Source organism: Marmota monax, unplaced genomic scaffold (assembly GCF_021218885.2).
Source record: "Marmota monax isolate L192 unplaced genomic scaffold, Marmota_monax_Labrador192_F-V1.1 WCK01_AAM20220418_F8-fsc00261, whole genome shotgun sequence".
Lineage (NCBI taxonomy): Eukaryota > Metazoa > Chordata > Mammalia > Rodentia > Sciuridae > Marmota > Marmota monax.
In genome coordinates this window covers 60851-81504 of record NW_026695225.1, presented here as the reverse complement: position 1 = coordinate 81504, position 20654 = coordinate 60851, and the positions used below count along the sequence as shown (strand labels likewise).

Below are 20654 nucleotides of genomic sequence, written 5' to 3'. Positions count from 1 at the left end.
TAAACTGTATTTAAAACAATAACAAGTGATTGGTGTCTTCACTAGGGACAGTAGCATATCAGCATGTAATTGTGATGGGGAAAGTGAAATTTTCTATTTACTCAACAGTTTGTTGCTAAAAGATGAGTGGTATCAGGAAGGCCAGAGGTTATATTTGGAAAAGTCATCTAAGGCTGGGAAGAACCCATAGGCTCCACCAGGCAAAGGTTTTGATTCTCTCAGTTCTAAGATGAACTGCAAAGGGCAAGATGAAGCAGTAGAATCCAAAAACTGAGGCTGGGGGCAAAAGGAAGACCTGGGCAGAAAGTTTGGCAACATGGAGTTGGGATCCCAGGCAATTGGCATCCAGCAGTCAGCACTAGGGAGGAAGGGGATTAGAGAGAAATGCACTTCAGAAAGTGCCCCTAGTGAACACAGAGAATAAACTGTAAAGATGAAAGTGTGTCAAAAAGGCTCCACCTGCTTATTTGTGGACGGTTGAGGACATTCTGTAGATGATAGGCATTAACTATAACCCAGGCACATGAGCTTCCTGTAACTGGGCTGAGCATATTGATATGTTTAGGTCAAAAGAGCAGGTCTGAGTATGTGCTGTGCATTTCCGGGTGGGTGCTGCCTTCTCGGCTTGGCTCTCATTTCCCATTACTGCTTTGCTGTGACTCACTGATAGCCTGCCACATGTCATTAGGCAGCTCAGCTGCTGCTCTCATTTCTCCCAAAGGTATACAGAGGTTTGCATCTTGGCTTTTACATTTTTTTTTTCCTCCGAGAGCTGGAGGAAGTGGCCTTTTCACAGTTTGGTTCATTGAGTTGAATACTTATCGTGTCTTACAGTTTCAATGTTTCTTGCTCATAGGTATTTGATCCTGATGACCTTTATTCAGGGGTTAATTTCTCCAAGGTTCTGAGTACTCTTTTAGCTGTCAACAAAGCAACAGAAGGTAAGTAAAGTTTGTGATTTATGAGTTCTGGGTGACATTTTTGAATCCATGTGTTTCTGATTGTTCTAAGAGTTAACCATGCCCTGGATTGATTAATTGGTGAAAATTTGCCCCTTTTGCCCCCAAATAAACCCCAACAAATATCAAGTACTTTAATTTTTCATGGTTTAAACATACTTATCACCATATTTAAACATGCATATCACAGAGGTATTCTAATGCCCTTAGTACAATAATAGGAACAAAGAAAACCCAATTTTGTTCCAAAACTTTTGAATAGTCAACTCAGTATAGCAAGACAAAAAAAAAAAAAAAAAACAAAAAAAAACAGTTCCCTCTTTTTAAAATAAAGTTTACCAAGTACAACCATCACTTCCCTTTCCACACTAGGAACACATTTTTCTCATAGTCTTCCCTGTGTCTGTGTGTATGTTGAAGGAACCCCTCAGTAACCTTGCACTGGAAATGAAACTTCAAGGTCTTAGTAAATTAAGAGTATCTTTTGTTTAAATGTTTACCATCCGTTACATTGGAGGTTATTAAGTATAAATCCTAGTAAATTTGAGGGAAGTGTTGATAAACTTTTTTTTTTTTTTTTTTTTTTAATATTTATTTTCTAGTTTTCAGCGGACACAACATCTTTGTTTGTATGTGGCGCTGAGGATCGAACCCGGGGCCGCACGCATGCCAGGCGAGCGTGCTACCGCTTGAGCCACATCCCCAACCAGTGTTGATAAACTTAAGAGTGGAATTTTACTCCTTCTATGATACAGTGTCTTACCTACAGTGGTAGTAATAATCATAGTTCAAATTCTTTGAACCCTTTCCCTGGGTCTAGCCTGTCCTAAGAGCCCTAAGTGGTCTTATTCCATGTTTGAAACACACCTGGGGATAGGCATTATTATTATTATTAGGTCCCTATTATCAATAAGGAAAGTCAGGTCCACAGTTGCCCAACTAGAAAGTGGCTGAATTAGAATTCAAACTCATACCTGACTGACTTGAGAGCCCTTGAACTCAAATCTGAATCTTCCTGCTCAAACTGTTAGAGAGGCAAGAAGCTGTGTGCCCAGCACTGCCAGGTGTTACCAAGAAAGTGGAAGACATAGTTCCCCCGCCCTTGGAAAAATTACCGTCTATTTAGGGAGACTCAACTTACCCAGCAGAAACAATTGGAGAGCAAGAACAGACAATATAATCAAGTGCCAAATAAGATGGAACATCTAGGAAGCTATCAAGTAATTATAGTTTTAGTCAAAAGAGCTGTATATAATAGCAAGACATGGAAAAATACTTCTTTAAAGTTGTTCTTTTGCTATTTGAAAAAAAAATGCATTTGAGCTATTGCAAGGCGTATAGCAGAAAGTACAGCTAATTCAAGTAACTATATTTAACACACATGACAACTATCCAGTTCTGGGCAGGGAGGATCATATAATTCTAACATTATGCCACACAAATTATATGTTCCTTTGCCAAACTCTCCTAGCAAGTTTTACAGTCTCTTCCCTTGCCGCAGATATTTATAAAAATACAAGGTGAAAGTTAAAACCCACGGCATCAAGGAAATTACTTGGATACTGAGCTTGTCGCCTAGGGAATGTTTGGGCTTTAGACTTTTGCAGTTTATATATTTTAAAAATAAATGGAGAGGAAAAGAACCCTCATTTGAATTTGTCAAGAAGCCAGATTCTCTCTTTAGTACACTTTCAGCATACTGAAAACATCCAACTCAGCTTTGGTCTGATCAAATTTCACAAGGTTTCAAGGAAGAGAAGACTCCTGAGTTTGATTTTAAACAACAAATTATTCTAGTATCAAGATCGCATCTGTCTCAGACACGCACTCTTTCTTATTCTCATTCTCCACTCTTCCCACGGCACACTAGGGAGATTTTAGATTGTATGTGCCACATAAATCCTTACATGTAAGAAAGAGCCACTGAGTTATGGGCCAGAAAACAGGGCGAGAAATTTAAAATATTTCAAAGTAATAAGAGCCACAAACAGCTGTTTGGTACCCGATATAGTTCTGCCTTGGATAACAGGGCATATAGTTGTGACTGGTTCAGGAAGGAAGAGTTGTAGGGAATGGGTTAAGAGAAAATGTGGTTCTGTCGCTGCTTTTCATTCTACTGGAGAGCAATGGCCAGTAAGGTTGAGAACAAGAAGTTGGCCACCAAAAAGGGAGGAGGGCGGGGGTGGGGGTGGGTTTGAAACACAGTTGGCATGTTCATAACAATACCATTGGGATTATAGCTAGGATGCTTTTTATAAAGTCCCATACAAGATTATGTTGTAGATGGTTTTCTGACCTGAGTGCTTCCTTTACCATGCCTTTTCCTCTTTTCACAGATCAGCTCTCAGAAAGACCATGTGGACGTTCCTCTTCTCTTAGTGCTGCTAACAGTTCTCAGACAAACCCACAGGGAGCAGTTTCTAGCACAGCTCCAGGGCTGCAAAAGCAGGCAAAGACAGTGGTAAGTATAGTCCCCAATTCTCCCTGTCTGCTTTAAAATTCATAAAATAGGACTCATATCCCAGTTGCATTTTCATATGTGGTGAAATTGTCATTCTGTTTGTTTTGGGTGCCACCAAGAAAACTAGCTATAAACTAAATACCCATTCAGGCTAGACTTTGGAACAAATCAGGCATGTGGGGCCCAGAGTCTGAAAATCAGGGTTAAAGCCCCAGCTTGGCTGCTTATTAGAATCTGGCAAGTTACTTAACTGAGAGTGCTATGCAAATGTAAGTTATTATGACTATTCCGGATGACGCTTTGCTGTTATTTTCCCTATTCCTTGGTTTATTAGAACTAAGTGGGTAGCTGGCACTTTAGTAGGCAATCAATAAATATTCAGTGCTGTTCTTAGCATTATTGTCATCTTTATTTTTCTCTTTGAGTAAGACTTGATTTTAAATATCAGTCTATGATGAATTTTTATATTGAGATCTCCCAGTTGTCTTTGCATTTGGTCTTTTTTTGTGTGTGTGGGAGGGTACGGGGATTTAACTCAGGGGCACTTGACCACTGAGCCACATCTCTGCCCCCTTTTTATATTTTATTTAGAGACAGGGTCTCACAAGTTGCTGAGGCTGGCTTTGAACTCGTGATCCTCCTGTCTCAGCCTCCAAAGCCACTGGGATTATAGGCACGTGCCACCATGCCCTGATGCATTTTATCTTATTGGGAGTTTTTATTTGGGAGGAAATGCTCCATCTCGTCTTTGGGTGAAGCCTCTCTTCTCTGTCAAAAGCCACCTGCTCCCTGTAGGCCATCATGTCCTGTTACTTCCAAAGCACTTAAACGGGTGGTTCTTAACCTTTCTGAGACCACAGATCTCATTGAGAAGCTGATAAAAATCATGGCACCACACCATTTGTACCCTCTTAAATTTTATACCAAAAGTCATGTTTATGAACTCGTTTGGGTAAAGAGCCATTGTGCTTATTATTTTCTCAAAAGGGTCTCAAAAATTTAAGCCCAATTGATGCAAGACAGGCTAAAATTATTCCTAATTTAGTTAGCTATGAGATATTTGACCTTTGCATGGGACCAAGTATGACCAAATTAAGATGTTATTAGTAATTGGAAGATAGGAACAGATTTCTGTGAGAGTTGATTAGTACCTAATATGTGGGCTAAGATTGTGTGTTGGGTAGAGGCAGGGTGAAATCGTTTATCATCACTCTATTACTTAGGTTGGTTAAATAGGTATCTTTAGATAATAGATGAAGGGAGAGGGAAATGAAAGCTATGACCCCATCCAAAATACACATTCTGACAATGCAAAAATTTGCATAAAGTTTCAAGGGGTTAATTAATACCTCCGGAGGGCCATTCATAGACTCCTAAGTTTAAAAATCAGAACTGAGATGGATATAGGGTTTTATTCTTGGTCACTCAAGGATAGGTCTTACCTAAAACCATATAATTTCTACTATGCCTCAATTAGATGCCTCTTAATCTGCTGTGGCTTTTGTTTCTCTAGGAGATGACGGAAAATGGAAGTCACCAGTTGATAGTGAAGGCAAGATTCAACTTTAAGCAGACTAATGAAGATGAGCTGTCAGTCTGTAAAGGGGACATCATTTATGTCACTCGAGTTGAAGAAGGAGGCTGGTGGGAAGGCACATTAAATGGGAGAACAGGCTGGTTCCCTAGTAATTATGTCCGAGAAATTAAATCCAGTGGTAAGTGAGACCTTTAACTGTCTTTTTGAATATGACTTTTGTGTTTTCTTGTTGAAATTTTCTTATTGAAAATCTTGTAGTTTTAATTGGTTAACAGAAACTGTTTATACTTACATGTGTAGTCAAAAATAAGACTAGAACAGAACTGGGAAAAATCTGTGGTTAGATATTTTGAAACAAAGTTGTATTTAGATTACATCAAGGCAACAGAAAGCTAAAAAAGCAAAGGAATTCAAAGCTCAGACAACTGTTCCACCTTAACTATGTCCCTTTCTGTCTACTAATTCAGGCCCCTGTAATATAGTACATAGTCCTTACTGCTACTCTGAGTCCCCATGGCAGAATACAATAATAAAGGAGGCCAAGTGCTGACTTCCTTTTTTAGCCCTAAGTAGACCTAAGACTACATGCCTCAAAGATGTGTTTCAGAGATAACAATCATAGGGTTGTAGGAAGTTGTCTGGCTGCTTTATTAACATTATTGTCTTTAACCTATTGTATATTCTTAAGAAAGAAGGGAAACTCTACTTATATTTCAAAAACCAAACTAAAACAAAACCAAACCAAACTAATTCCAAGACTCTGATACATAAAAGCATGTTACAACACAGACTTCACTTTCTAATAATATCCACCCAAGGGCTCCTTTCAGTTAATAGCTCTTTGTGCGTTATCTCTTCTGTAGGTATCTTCATTGCTTTTTTTGGGGGGGGGGCTGGGAATTGAACATAGGTGCAATCTATTACTGAGCTACATTCCCAGACCTTTTTCATTTTTTGAGATGGGGTTTCACTAAGTTGCCTATGGCCTTGCCAAGTTACTGAGCCTGGCCTCCAGTTTACAATCTCCATCTCAGCCTCCCAAACTGCTGGGATTACAGTTGTACACAACTACACCTAGCTTCATTGCTTTCTTAATGCCTCCAAATTGCTACTTTTAATTAATAAAATTATAGATTCACTGTAAATAAAATGAAACATTATGGAAATATAGTGTAGACAATAAAAGTTCCTTTTCTCTTTACCCCTCCTCCTAGATAACCATTGTTAGAAGTTTCTCCCAAAAGCATTGAAGATAAAATTTAGTTTGCACACTTTCTGTGTTTGGATAAAAAGGGACATATCCTTTAATGGAATATGTTTACTACCAGATTTGTAATTATTTTTGTGGTGCATAGACTTCTCAACATTTTTCCCCAATACTGGGGATGGAACCCAGCTCATGCATGCTAGGCAAGCAATCTATCACTGAATCACATCCCCAGCCTCCAGTATTTTTAATTATTGGGAATTGCGATGTTTCAGTTAAGCCTTGAAGTATTTTCACAGGCCTTGCCTGGAATTTCCTTGGTTCTGATGATTTTTACAGCTGATATTTACCCATGGCTACATCTTTCCATTTATATAATTGTTAGGACTCCTAAAACATTTTCCAGATTTACTCTGACGTTTTTTCCTTGATTAAGTGTCTTCATCTGCAGAACCAAAAGGAACAGGCCTTTGTTGCCTGGTCTGGAAATTCCAAGCATTGTTGAGGGGACATGGGAAGTGCATAGCATGTCCTCACTTTGATGGCTTTCATAATGGTGTCCCCTATTATGATACCTTTTGTAGCAGTCTGGTCATTCCTTTGTGGACTGCCCCAGACTGTTAGTTCTGGTGTCCAACCCCTTCCCTTCAATTTTTTTCCTATATGCTCTTTGATTTGGGACTCATATGGTAAATTCTGACTCTGAGTCAAGCACCTAGGTAATCCCAAGAAATAGCTAAACCAGATGTTAAGGATAGGTCTGAGATTTGGGAGACAGGAGGCCTGCTAGTCAGAGATGGCCTAGGATTAGAAGTTTATGAAACAGCATCTCTCATTAGCTCAGTACAATAGTTTCCTAATTGGTGTCCTTGGTCCTGTTCTTGTCACTTCTGTAATGTGATCTAAATTCAGGAGCCAGAGCGATTCTTTCAAAACTTAACTTGAGTCACAACTCCTCATCTCAAAAAGGATAAAGGCCGGGCTGGGGATGTGGTTCAAGTGGTAGCGTGCTCGCCTGGCATGCGTACAGCCCGGGTTCGATCCTCAGCACCACATACAAACAAAGATGTTGTGTCCACTGAGAACTAAAAAATAAATAAATATTAAAAAATTAAAAAAAAAAGATAAAGGCCAAAGTCATCACAGTAGCCTAGAAGTCCTCCAGGATCCTGCCTCTTTTCTGACCTCTGACCCATCACTCATTCCATTCTAGCTATACTGGCCTCTTGCCTGCCTGTGCCAGACAGACTTCTGTCTCCTGTATGGTCCTTCTATGTGGACCATCTTCCTCAGATGTCAACATGGTTGCTTCCCTCACCTCCTTCTGCTCTGCTTACTTTCTGCTTCAGAGTAGAAACTCCTGGTCACACAGGAGAAAATCAAACCCTGTCCCCACTGCCTCTATGCCCCTCTCCTGCTTTATTTATTTATCTGTCATTTCTCTCCATCTAACATGCTATATTACTGCTTATTTATTTAATTTACTCTCTAAATCTCACCATTTAAATGTAGACACCACAAGAGCAGGGATATTCTTTTCTATTTTGCTTGTGCTCAGTAAATATTTATAAAATGAATGAATATCATGTGGTATGTAATGAAATTCATTGTTTTCATTGAGTATCTCTTAGGTACTCAGGGCATCTAGAACAATCTATTCCTCATGGACTCTGCCCCTTAGGACCTTCTGATAGTCAAGATAAGTGCGTGCACAACTAACAGGATAGACTAGAGTAAGTGACAGAGAGATCTAAATAAGATGCTGGTGGAGCAGAAAGACACAATTCAATTAACAATGACATACATGGGTCTAAGAACTTGAACTGGGTCTTAAAAGATGGAAGAAGATAGAAGGTTAGAGGGAGGTAGTAAGTTAAAGCACAAAAGTAGGAAAGCATGGTATATGGGTGGCAGAGTGATTTGGGTTTAAATTAGGTACATAAAGAGTATGACTGAGGTCTTGAGCTAGAACTGCATGAAGAGGGTGCCAATGTAAAGTTTTAAGCAGAGGATAGCATGTGGTTTGAGAAGATATTTCTGGTGGTAGGAAGATCTTTCTGTTGGGGGCTGAATTTCAGGAATGCCAGCAAAGGCTATTGCTGAGGTCCAGGCAGTCTAGATAGTGGTATAGACTAATCTTGGTGATAGTAGGGAGGAAGAGAAGTGGATGGATACAGTACATGTTGTTGAAACAATTAAAAACTTGCCAGTGATTAATTATGAGGACAAGGGAAGAGGTGAGGATAATTCTACATCTAGGGGTTCAGCTTGATGGTGGGTTCTTTAGGGCATGCACTATAACCCATCCAGCCATCCAATAAAGATTTATTTCCCATGATTAGGATATTAATTCTGTCCTGGGCACTGGTAGAGTAGAGAAGAATAAAACATGACTCTTGCCCTCATGGTACCTAAGGCTAGGTACTCAGGGCATCTATAACAATCTATTCCTCATAGACTCTGCCCCTTAAAACTTTTTGATAGTCAAGATAAGTGCATGCACAACTAACAGGATAGGCTAGAGTAAATGACATAAACAGAGATCTAAATAAGAGGAAGCTATTAGAATATAGTATGGTAAGTTCAGTGATAGAGCTACTACAAGGTTCTATAGAAAGTGGCAAGGAAAAGAGGGGCATCTAATCATCCTGATAGGGAGGTCAAGGGGAACTTATTGATCTTTATGCACCTTTCTGTCTCCATAACACAGGGCTTTAAACATAAGACGTGTTTTATCCATACTTATTATAGTTGGATATGGTTTGAACATGTCCCCTAAAAGTTCATGTGTTTGAAACTTGGCCCCTAGTGTGGCAGTGTTAAGATGTTGTGGAACTTTTAGAAGTTGGGCCTAGTAAGCAATGATTACTCACCAGGGGCATCACACTTGGAAGAGACTAATGTAGTCCTTGAAGAATGCCAGTTAGTTTCTGTGTGAATGGGTTGTTACAAAAAGAGTAAATCTGGACCCTGAACATTTCTGGCTTTCTGCCTCACTAAGTGATCTCCCCTTCTGTACATGACTGATTTCCTTTCCATTTCTCTGCTATATTGTGACCTAGCCAAAGGAGCCCTGACTAGAGGCCAAACAGATGAGGCCACTCAATCTGGAACTTTTGACCTCTAAAACTTCAAGATAAATAAACCTATTTTATTTATAAGGTACCCAGCTTCAAGTATGTTGTTATAGCAACAGAAAACAAACTAATATAGTGCTGAATTCAGTTAGTGGAGAAAATAGGAGGAAGTTGTTGTTGGTCGTGTTGGTGGTGGTGATGGGTGGTGGTGGTGTGTGTGTGTTGGGAGTTAGTGATGATTGATACTGAAGATGATGGATTGTTTGAGAGTTGCTGAGTGAAAGTGTAGCAAGTCATAGTTCCAAATATTTCCAGCAAACAGTGTGGATAGGGACATGGGAGGGAGATTAAGAACTAGAGATGAAACAAACAAATGACAGTATAAGGTTTTAGGCAATGAAGTGTAAAATATATTGCAGATCAAAACTCTGAGGCTGAAAGTGCATTAAGGATGGAAGTGATAGGGCTTGAGCTGAATGCTGAAAGACAGACAGGCTGTGGACAGGCCCAGAATAAGGGGAGGGACAATCTAAGTCATAATAATTGGTTGGGAAAAAAGACACCATGAAGGTTCTCTGGTAGAACAGAGCAGAGGGAGCTTGGGGGATAGTACAATAGATTAACATAGTATAATGAAAATTTCTTGTTGGGAAAGTTAGATGAGCAATAAATCTTTGCTGACCTGAATTCTTTTTCAACCCAACTCTTTGCCACTTCTACAAAATAGTAAGCCAAAATCTATCTAGGATGCTGCAGAGGGACATTATTAATTCTAATGCTTGTTTTTTCATGTTTAGTCTAGAAAATATTGTCATTTTTTCTTCTTTCCATAAACTCTGTTCTGTAACTTAGGAAAGAAGATTTGTCTTGCAGGAGGTTGAAAAATAGTGATTCTTAGATGAAATGCATATTTCAGGGAAACAAAAGCTTCAATTTAAAAATTTAAACCCCACTGCCATACAAACTATTGGGCCATTTATGAAGTTGAATTAGGAATGTAACTGAAGAACTTCAGTGGTCTCCATGTGATTACTATTGGGTCCAATGTGTGATACTGGGGTTGCTTGGATAGTCAGCAATTGAGACAAATTCATACATACAGCTTGACAGTACACAGACTTTTGTAATGCCTTAAAAGTCCAGAGCCATATAATCCTCACCCTGTAGAGTGCTGTTACACCATTGCACTCTGTGATGTAGTAAATTTTCCCTTGGCATTGTAAGTTTCATATTCCACTGTAACTCTTGTCTGTAGATAACTATGGCCAAAGCCCTAGGGACAGCTTTGTTCTGCTCTTTGAGAGAAGATTGACTTCAAGGGGTGTATAACATAAAGAACAGCCCACCTAATACTATAGAAACTTAAGAAATAGAATATTTGAGCATAATACTCAAATATGCTTTCAGCATGAGCTTGACGCTGAAGATAGTGTGTGTCTTTATGACCGTGATTATAAAAACATCTCACCAAAGGGCTAGAGATGTAGCTGAGGGCATAGTACTTGTTGAACATGGTGAAAGCCCTGGGTTCATCCCCAGCACTACAAAAACAAACAAACAAACAAGAACAAAGATACAAACCTCTCAGCAAAAATGATGGAACCTGGACACTGATGACATCAAGAAGCCATTGTTACCAGTTATTCTTGCCTATCTCTAAATTTCTTATTATGTGAGGAAAAACCCCTATTTTAGCAGAAATATATTTTTCAAAGATCTTATTCATGAAAGTATATGTATTGAAAACTCAGTCATTATATAAGCCATAGAAGGGCCTTTACTCCTTTGTTTCATTTGAGTCAGATACATTGTAAATAAGAAAATTAGTCATTTATACGATTTCCTGTTCTTTTTTAAAAAGTAGTGGTAATCTATAAACTAATATGTTATTAATATAACAAAGAAACTTCTGCCAGTGCATGTATAACATCATAAATTATATCTTTTTTATTTTTGTCTTTGTTCTGTTACCTAGAAAGGCAAAGGGTTTTGTTAGGACTTTGCATTAAAAATTTTCCTGGAAAAAATTTTCCATGTCAGGAAAGCATTGAGACAAGTATGATTAGAGGAGATATTTTGAACAAATTCTATTTTCTCCTTCTAATTCTGTTAAGGGATCATTAAATCCTTCTAAAACATTAGTAGGCAAGTATAGATACCAATTGAGGGGATTATTAGGTACATGGTTAATTAAATTTGTATTAAAGCAGATTAAGAAATAATTCTTCCTGCTCATTATAAAACAAGGCTAGGGTTGAGCTTTATATTTCAACTTTCTGTTTTAATCCCTCAGGTGTATCACATAGATGCCCCATGTCCACAAAAACTGTTTATCTCTATATTTCTTTTAGTTCTATCACCATCAACAAATACTAAGAATCTTGACATTAGCAAAAAAGAGGAAAGAATCAAAAGTGAATATTTCTTTACACTGACTGATTCTTTTGCACTGATTTAATTAAATTGACCAATTTTTGTTCTTTTTAATTACAGATGACAGTAGAATGTATTTTGACATATCATACATACATGGAGTAAAAGTTCCCATTCTTGTGGTCGTACATGACATGGAGTTACACTGGTCATGTACTCATATATGAACAGAGGAAAGTTATGTCTGATTCATTCTACGGTCTTCCCTAATCCCATTCCCCTTCCCTTCCCTTCATTCCCCCTTGTCTAATCCAATGAACTTCTATTCTCCTCCCCTCCACTTTTTTGTGTGTTACCATCTGCATATTATAGAAAACATTTGGCTTTTGGTTTTTTGGGATTGGCTTATTTCACTTAGCATGATAGTCTCTAGTTCCATCCATTTACCAGCAAATGCCAGAATTTCATTTCATTGTTCTTTCTGGCTGAATAATATTCTATTGTGTGTGTGTATATATAAAATAAAGAAAATATGGTGTGTGTGTGTATATCTATATATGTGTGTGTGTGTGTATATATATATATATATATATATATATATATATTTATATATATACACACACACACACATACACACACACACCATATTTTCTTTATTCATTCATCTGTTGAAGGACACCAAGATTAGTTCCATAGCTTAGCTATTGTGAATTAAACTGCTGTGAATATTGATGTGGCTGTGTCACTGTAGTATGCTGATTTTAAGTCCTTTGGGTATATACTGAGGAGTGGGATAACTGAGTCAAATGGTGATTTCATTCCAGTTTTTCTGAGGAATCTCCATACTGCTTTCCATAGTGGTTGCACCAATTTGCAGTCCCACCAGCAATGTACGAGTTGACCTTTACTCCCACACCCTCATCAACATTTATTGTTACTTGTATTTTTGATAATTGCCATTCGGACTGAAGTGAAATGAAATCTCAGTGTTGTTTTAATTTGCATTTCTCTAAGTGTTAGATATATATTTTCATATATTTGTTCACTGATTTTTTTTTCTGTGAAATGTCTGTTCAGTTCCTTTGGCCATTTATTGATTGGGTTATTTATTTTTGGTGTTAAGTTTCTGAGTTCTTCACATATCCTAGAGATTTAATGCTCTATCTGAGGTGCAGGTGGCAAAGATTTTCTTCCATTCTGTAGGTTCTCTCTTCACATTCTTGATTGTTTCCTTTGTTGTGAAGAAGCTTTTTAGTTTGATAACTCCCACTTGTTGATTCTTCATTTTACTTCTTTGTGCTTTAGGAGTCTTGTTGAGAAATTCGGTTCCTAAGCTGACATGATAAAGATTTGGGCTTACTTTTTCTTCTAGTAGGCACAGGGTCTCTTGTTTTATTCCTACTTCCTTGATCCACTTTCAGTTGAGTTTTGTGCATGGTGAGAGATAGGGGTCTATTTCATTTTGTTACATATGGATTTCCAGTTTTCCCAGTACCATTTGTTGAAGAGGCTTTTCTCCTATGAATGTTTATGGCCTCTTTGTCTAGTATGAGATGACTGTATTTATGTAGATTTGTCTCTGTGTCTTCTATTCTGTACCCTTGTTGACCAATCTTTTTATTGCCTTAGAAACACCACCAAATATTTATGTTTTCATGTTAGTTCTGATTAAGTCACTTTAAACTACCCCTAGGGACTGAACTTGTCTCTTCTCAACCTCAACATATTTATTCCTTCTTTGCATGTTGCTGAGCATGGATTTCAGAGAGAACTTCACATGGTGAGAGTAGTGAAAGGGGGGTGGGGAACAAAGGAAGTACAAAAAGGCCTTAAACTGTCACTGAGGTCATAGTGCTGGTGTTTTTTCTATTTGCATCCCCCTCTTGAATTTTTTCATGAAGCCATTTGTTTGCAAGAGCTGTGTTATTTTAGATTTCCCAAGTTTGTTCTTCCAAATTAGTCTTCCTTCTGTTCCTTGTGTTGATCCCTCTTCCTAGAGCAAGCCTGCAGAGAGAACTAGAAGTTCAGCATGGTGCTGAATGAAGAGTGGTGAGAACATACATCCTTGTCATGTTCCTAATCCCAGAGAAAGCATTCAGTATTCAGTCATTCACTGTTTTATAAAATGCTGGCTGAAGAAGGTTTTTTGTAGATGCCCTTTGTTGAGCTGAAGAAGTTTCTCTTTATTCTTTTTTTTTTTTTGAGTTTGTTTTTCTTAAATGGGTGTTGAATTTTGTCAAGTGCTTTTTATGCATTTATTGATAATTATTATGTAATTTTTATTTTTAGACTTCTAAGGGCACAGGTTATATTGATTCTTTTTTTTTTTTTTTTTGGTACTGGGGATTGAACTCAGGGCTGCTTAACCACTGAGCCACATCCCTATCCCTTTTTACTTTTTATTTTGAGACAGGATCTCATTAAGTTGCTTCAGGCCTTGCTAGGTTGCTGAGGCTGGCTTTGAACTTCACGATCTTCCTGCCTCAGCCTACTGAGCTGCTGGAATTACAGGCATGCACCACTGTGCCCAGCCTCTTTGATTGTTTTGAATATTTAACCAATCTTGCATCCATAGGATGAATCCTATGATATCCAATTTTTAATACATTGTGGAACTCTATCTGCTAATATTTTGTTAAAGTTTTTTTTTTCTTCTTTTTTTTGTATTTTATACTTGAGGGATGCTGGTCTGAAGTTTTTTTTTTTCTTTCTTTCCTTTTTTGTACTGTCTTTGGGTTTGTTTCAGTCTAATAGAGACCTTCTCAAAAATGATTTTAGGGGCTGGGGCTGGGGCTCAGTGGTAGAGTGCTTGCCTAGCATGTGTGAGGCACTGGGTTCAATCCTCAGCACCACATATAAATAAGTAAAATAAAGGTCCATTGAAAAATTAAAAAAATTTAAAAATGATTTCAGAAGTGATCTCTTTATTATTTTCCACAAGAGATTTTATGTAATTGATTTTGATTTTTCCTTAAACATTTGATAGAACTCTCCAGTGAAACTACATGTGATTGGAAATATTTTTTTTAGAATTTTAATTTACAAATTTTATCTCTGTTGAGAGCCACAGCCTAAGCAGCCCCAGCAAACTTCCAGCTGATTGGCTCCTCTGTGGTGATGCTCATTGGGCTGTTTCCCCGCCCTTTCAGACCACGGAGCTGCTCATTGGGGGACTCTTTTGGCTCCGCCCATGTGACCCAGCCAATCGGTCTCAAGAGCAGGAGGAGTGAGGGGGGGGGGTTGAGAGGCTTGTGGGAAGCCAGTGGTGGCAGTTGGGCTCTGAGGGAATTCCTGAAGAGCTCCTGTGGTGCAGCCTGTGTGTTCTAAAAATAAAGTTCGTTTCTGGTTGACAAGTAGCTTGTGAATTGTGCCCAGCCAGACTGCGGCATATTTCCTTAATATTTACAATTCTATTCAAATGATCTATTTCATATTGGGTAAGTTATAGTTTTTGTTTTCTGAGGAATTGGTTTGTTTCATAAAATTGTCAAATTTTATGTGTGTAGGGTTGCTCATAATATTCTTTTGTTTATCTTTTGATAGCTCCTTGATCTGGAACAATATCCTCTGTTTCATTTATGATTTTGGTAACTTGTGTTTTCTCTCTTTTTTCCTCTCAGTCATGCTAGAGGTTTGATAGTTTTATTGATTTTCAAAAATTTTATTGATCTTTTTAAAGCACCAATTCATTTTGCATCATGTTCACACACTGAGAATCTCTAAGACAGTCACTTCTTTCTTTTCAGTTTGTTTCTCCTCTATCCTACTTTTACATAGTTAACATTTTCTTTCAGTTGCATTACACATTCCTGTGGCCTTTCCTCTCCTCTTCTGTGTCTTGGCAGGTGCTCTATTATGTTTACCCTTCCTTTTGGCCTTGCTTCTGAAAGGTGACCACATCTTGCTGGTATTTCTAGGTTTCATTTTTTATTAAGACTGCTTTAAATAATAATTGCACAAGACAACTCTGAGTTCTAATTAGAACCATTATAGCTACATTGTAGAAATCTTGCCTAATAAAAAACCCAAATAATTTGATAGTTGCCAATTTTGAACACATCTAAGTGTGCAAGACCATAGTCTACTGGAAAGGCATGGTGATACCACACTAGGGTTTAGGTCCTGGCTATGTTGCTTACAATCTAAAGAATAGCCAGAGTGACTCTTCATTGCTTAGGTCTATTCCAATGAAGCCTTATAAGGTCACTAAGTGGATTGAAGGTAGATCTTGAAGTAGCATCAAGTTTTTAGAAACTGGTCATATCTACTGTCATCCCAGGGGAGTAACAAGTTGGCATTCATTGCTGTGTTTTTGACTTATTACCACCTTGCTCAGCTTAGCTGAGTTGGAAGACTTCAGTGTTCCATGTACACAACTGCCTTGAGTATTGTCATTTTTGCAACTGTGTTTTAGGAATGCTCCCTGTCTAGAAATCTCCTTGCTTTCTTCTGTACTTCTCTGAATTCTAGCCACTCTCCAGGGCTAAATCAAGTAATCCCTGACCAGAGAGATCTTCTCTGGCAATCACAGATTAAACTGATGGACACTCTGAACTCTAGTAGCATTTTCTGCCTATGCCATTGAGCTGTTTTTTTTTTTTTGTTGTTGTTGTTGTTGTTTTGTTTTTGGAATCATTGGTTTGGGAACACAAGGTCTTGTCAAGACATTCCTGGGCTTCAGTCTTGGCTCTGCCATTTCTTAGCTGCATGACCTTAGGCAGGTGACTTTGCTTCCCTGAATCTTGATGGCCTCCTCTGTAAAATGAAAAATCATCTCTGCCTGTCCAGTTATTATAAAGATCAGATAAAATATCTTAAAAGCTATTAAGTGCCAACTAAATATTGTGGGGTTTTAATACAATAATAGTTAAAAATCAAGGTTAAATGAGAAAATATTCATGATATAATGATGTAATAAGAGAATTGCAGCACTATAGGTAAAGTAAGAAAGATCCATGTGTGTTTAAGTGTGTGTTCACAAACATGTACATTAAAAGAATAGAAGACACTCTTCAAAATGTTACTCTGAGTAATGGTTAGTTCTGGGTGATGGGATGATCATTGTTTTTCTCTGTATTTTGAATTTTTAAGGATGGGACTAGAATAGATTTATAAATTTAAAATATTATTTAAAAAAGAAAAATCAAAGTCTGATGGTATGTTGTTATTTTATTATTTATATTCCACCATATTTTGGAAAGGCTTTAAAGTAGCATATAATATAGTAAGATAAAACTGAAATGTAAGACAAAAAGAAACAAAAGAGAAAACACAGACAGGGAGATGATATGTAGTGACACTTTTAAATATTTGGTATTAAGTATCTTGTGTTTTTTTAAAGCATGTTTTCTTCAGTCATAAATTAATAGGTAAGATTAACTTTGTAAAAGAAAGGCAGCATTTTACAATATAATGTAATCAAATTAAAATGATATACAAAAATGACTGGGGCTGTGGCTCAGTGGTAAAGCACTTGCCTAGCATGGGTAAGGCACTGGGTTCCATCTTCAGCACCACATAAAAATAAATAAATAAAAATAAGGGTATTGTATCCACCAGAACTAAAAAAAAAAAAATAAGAAATTAAGTACAAAAGAATTTTCTGGTAGTTTTGAGTGAGTTAAAAATTCTAGTTTTTTTTTTTTTGCATCACTATTCTCATTACACATATACAGCACAATTTTTCATATCTCTGGTTGTATATAAAGTATGTTGACACTAATTCATGTCTTCATACATGTACTTTGGATAATGATGTCTCTGGTTATTTTATTGTTGGGTCAGTAAACATCTCCAAGAAGGCACAGTTGCTATTGATTATATTATATTATACTCATAATATGCAAGTTACAAATATACATTTGATTAGTGTTGGGTTTTCATGTCTTTTTTTTTTCTTCTTGGTACTGGGGATTGAACTCAGGGCACTCAACCACTGAGCCACATCCCCAGCCCTATTTTGTATTTTATTTAGAGACAGGGTCTCACTCTGTTGCTTAGCACCTCACCATTGCTGAGGCTGGCTTTGAACTCGTGATCCTCCTGCCTCAGCCTCCCATGCTGCTGGGATTATAGGCATGCGCCACCATACCTGGCTCATATCTGTTTTTTGTTTTGTTTTGTTTTGTTTAGAGAGAGAGAGAGAGAGAGAGAGAGAGAGAGAGAGAGAGAGAGAGAGAGAGAGGATTTTTTAATATTTGTTTTTTAGTTTTCGGTGGACACAACATCTTTATTTTACTTGTATGTGGTGCTGAGGATTGAACCCAGCGCCCTGCACATGCCAGGTGAGTGTGTTACCGCTTGAGCCACATTGCCAGCCCTCATATCTATTTTTAATAAGTTTAATGGAGAGGCAAACTAGAGTAATGAAATTCAAATTGGGAGTGACATTCTTGCCCAAACTCTGCCATTAATTATGCTTAACTCCTTGGCTTATTCCACCTTGCAAGTTGAATGGCTTAAACCGTTTATAGTTTAGTAAAGTTGTAGTTTTATTTATTTAGGAATGTATATTTCCCTTAGTGTTTCCACTAAGAATAATTATAGTATGTTAGTTGATCTATGTTATTTCGCTGTGTTGTTGGATATTAACATAACTTAAATATATATTTTTTTTTCACAGAGAGACCTCTCTCCCCCAAGGCTGTCAAAGGATTTGAAACTGCTCCACTTACCAAGAATTATTATACTGTGGTGAGTGTTCAGATGATGAGCAAAAATTTTCTTGACTCTGTATGGAAACTTTCTACTTGTCAAACCATTGATGTTTTCAGGTGTCACAAAGGAAAACTGGATAAAGTTGTATCGTAAGGTTCTAGTGCCATTTGCATTACCACATTGCTCTTCTACTTGTAGGACTCTTACGGATGTCTGGAAGTTCTACATACATGGTACTAAACAATTCAAGGGTAGCACAAAGAGTGAGGCCTGTTAAATACCAGTGAAAGAGAAATTGGTTCATACATAAGTATTATGGAGAAATTCAGCAGTTAGACAAAGTCTTTCCAGATATCAAGAAGGTGATTTCCCAAGTTCCTCTATTGCTGTACGTTTTAAGTGATTATGTTCTATAAATTTTACTTTAGAGTCAATCAATCCATTATATCCTCTGGAATATTATCAACTCTATTCTTGAGGAGAGCCCTAAGGAAGACTACCCTTTGGCACAGAGGGAAGAATGAAACAGCTCTGGCTTGAACACAGATATGTCAAACTTTATTAGCTATAAATAGGGCATGTGCAATACTCAAAATAAGTTCCTGTTTGAAAAGAAATCACATCATTCTCCTTAATCTACTCTCTGCTTGCCTTCATGCCTCCTTTTCCGACTTGGCTCAGTCACTAATGAAAAGGCCAAGTCATCATCACTCTAAGTTGCCCTGTCTGGTTGCCTCCCCCCAACCTCTGCTGAAACACAGCTTCAGTTTTTACCCAGTGTTTTCTGTTAATTTGTACTGCATGCTCATTTCATTTTGTGCATGGAAAAGAAGTTTTTAATCATCTCTATATAGGTATGTGAATGTCATTTGGTTTCCAAAAATTGAATTTCACTCTTCAGTGGATTTGTTTCATACTGGTGACATAAGCAGTAGGTAATAAGAAAACTTAAGACAGGAACTTTATAGGTAACATGGACAGTAATCATAAGGAAACTATTTTGTCAATATTTTTTTCCTCTAAAATTTCTGAGGAAAAAATTTATGACTCAGCAGAGCTGGGTTCCTTCATCCCTTTCTTCCTGATCACTTTTTTACTGGTCCAGGTGACCTCTAATAATTTAATTTTTAAGGAAAGCAGACAGTTGAGTGATAGATGAAAATGTTACCATAGCTTCTTCTCTGGAGATCTGGAGCATACTATAAGTCTGCTTGCAATCTCTCTGTGTGTCTGCTGGTTCCACCAGTTCAAACTGTTGTTAGGGGTCTGGGGTATAGCTCAGTGGTAGGATGTTTGCCTAGCATGCACAAGGCCCTGGATTTTATCACCAGCACTGAGAAAAAAAAATGTAAGGATTACCTGACAGATTACCTGGCAGATTAACTTCTGTGTTTTTTATGGGCTTTGTGTAAATCCTATACATATATTTTATAGAAACTACAGTTTATATAATCTACCTCTTATTGGAAAACATGTGCATTGTTTCTAGTTCCTTTATACTATAAACAATTTTGCAGTGAACATCTTATATATACAACTTTATCAAAGCATATCAAGATATGTAGGGTAAATTCTTAGAAGGCAAATTGTTTGTTTGAAAGATACATATGTTCTTAAAACTTTTTGATGGCTATTGTCTCAAATCGCAAGCTTAATGAAGAAAATAGAAAGTCTTGGCCAATTCTTACTGACTTATGAAGGAAATAGAGAACTTTCGCATTAATATTGTTAAATTATTGACTAGAGGCCAGTTGGTCATGTTGTAACTATATATGGATGTGAAGAGATTTTAGTTGGTGTTGTTTTACAATTTACATTTCTTTGGCTTTGAGTGTTTATACACATTTTTAGTGGTGCTTAACTCAACATATGTTCTCAGTGTTGTGATTGCCTTCCTTATTTGAATTGAATGCCTGAAACAAATTTTAAAAATACTGTACCATTAAAGCTGGGCACAGTGGTGCATGCCTGTAATCTCAGCAGCTCAGGAGGCTGAGGCAGGAGGATAGCACGTTCCAAGCTAACTTCAGCAAAACCAAGGTGCTAAGCATTTCAGTGAGACACTGTCTCTAAATAAAATACAAAATGGGGCTGGGGAGGTGGCTCAGAGGTTGAGTTCCCCTGAGTTCAATCCCTAGTACCCCCCACCAAATACTATCTCATCTATAGGATTTGGAGAAGTGGAAAGTCACATTCACCACATGAAAGATGTCTCCATCTGATCTTATATTAACTCTTCTTCCCACTAAGACTCATTAATTGTGTATCTTTCCTGTTGCCAGATCTATAAAACTACAAGTGACTGATTTTTACTCAATTTCAAAAACAACTTTTCTGATTATTTGACCTATTACTTAAAAAAATGTTATTAAATATCAGACAG

At 37.5% G+C, this 20654-nt stretch overlaps 1 protein-coding gene across 2 annotated transcripts in view; it reads left to right on the top strand.

Annotated features, from left to right (window-relative positions):
- LOC124086863 (rho guanine nucleotide exchange factor 6) overlaps positions 1 to 20194 on the top strand; it is a 47858-nt gene extending 27664 nt beyond the window's left edge. For both annotated transcript variants that reach the window (XM_046435350.2, XM_058576058.1), the window contains 4 exons: positions 857 to 941; positions 3296 to 3420; positions 4934 to 5135; positions 18237 to 20194. In XM_046435350.2, the coding sequence (XP_046291306.1) occupies positions 857 to 941; positions 3296 to 3420; positions 4934 to 5135; positions 18237 to 18424 (600 nt within the window). In that variant the 3' untranslated portion in view covers positions 18425 to 20194. The remainder of the gene's footprint in view (positions 1 to 856; positions 942 to 3295; positions 3421 to 4933; positions 5136 to 18236) is intronic.
- The last annotated feature ends 460 nt before the right edge of the window (positions 20195 to 20654 follow it).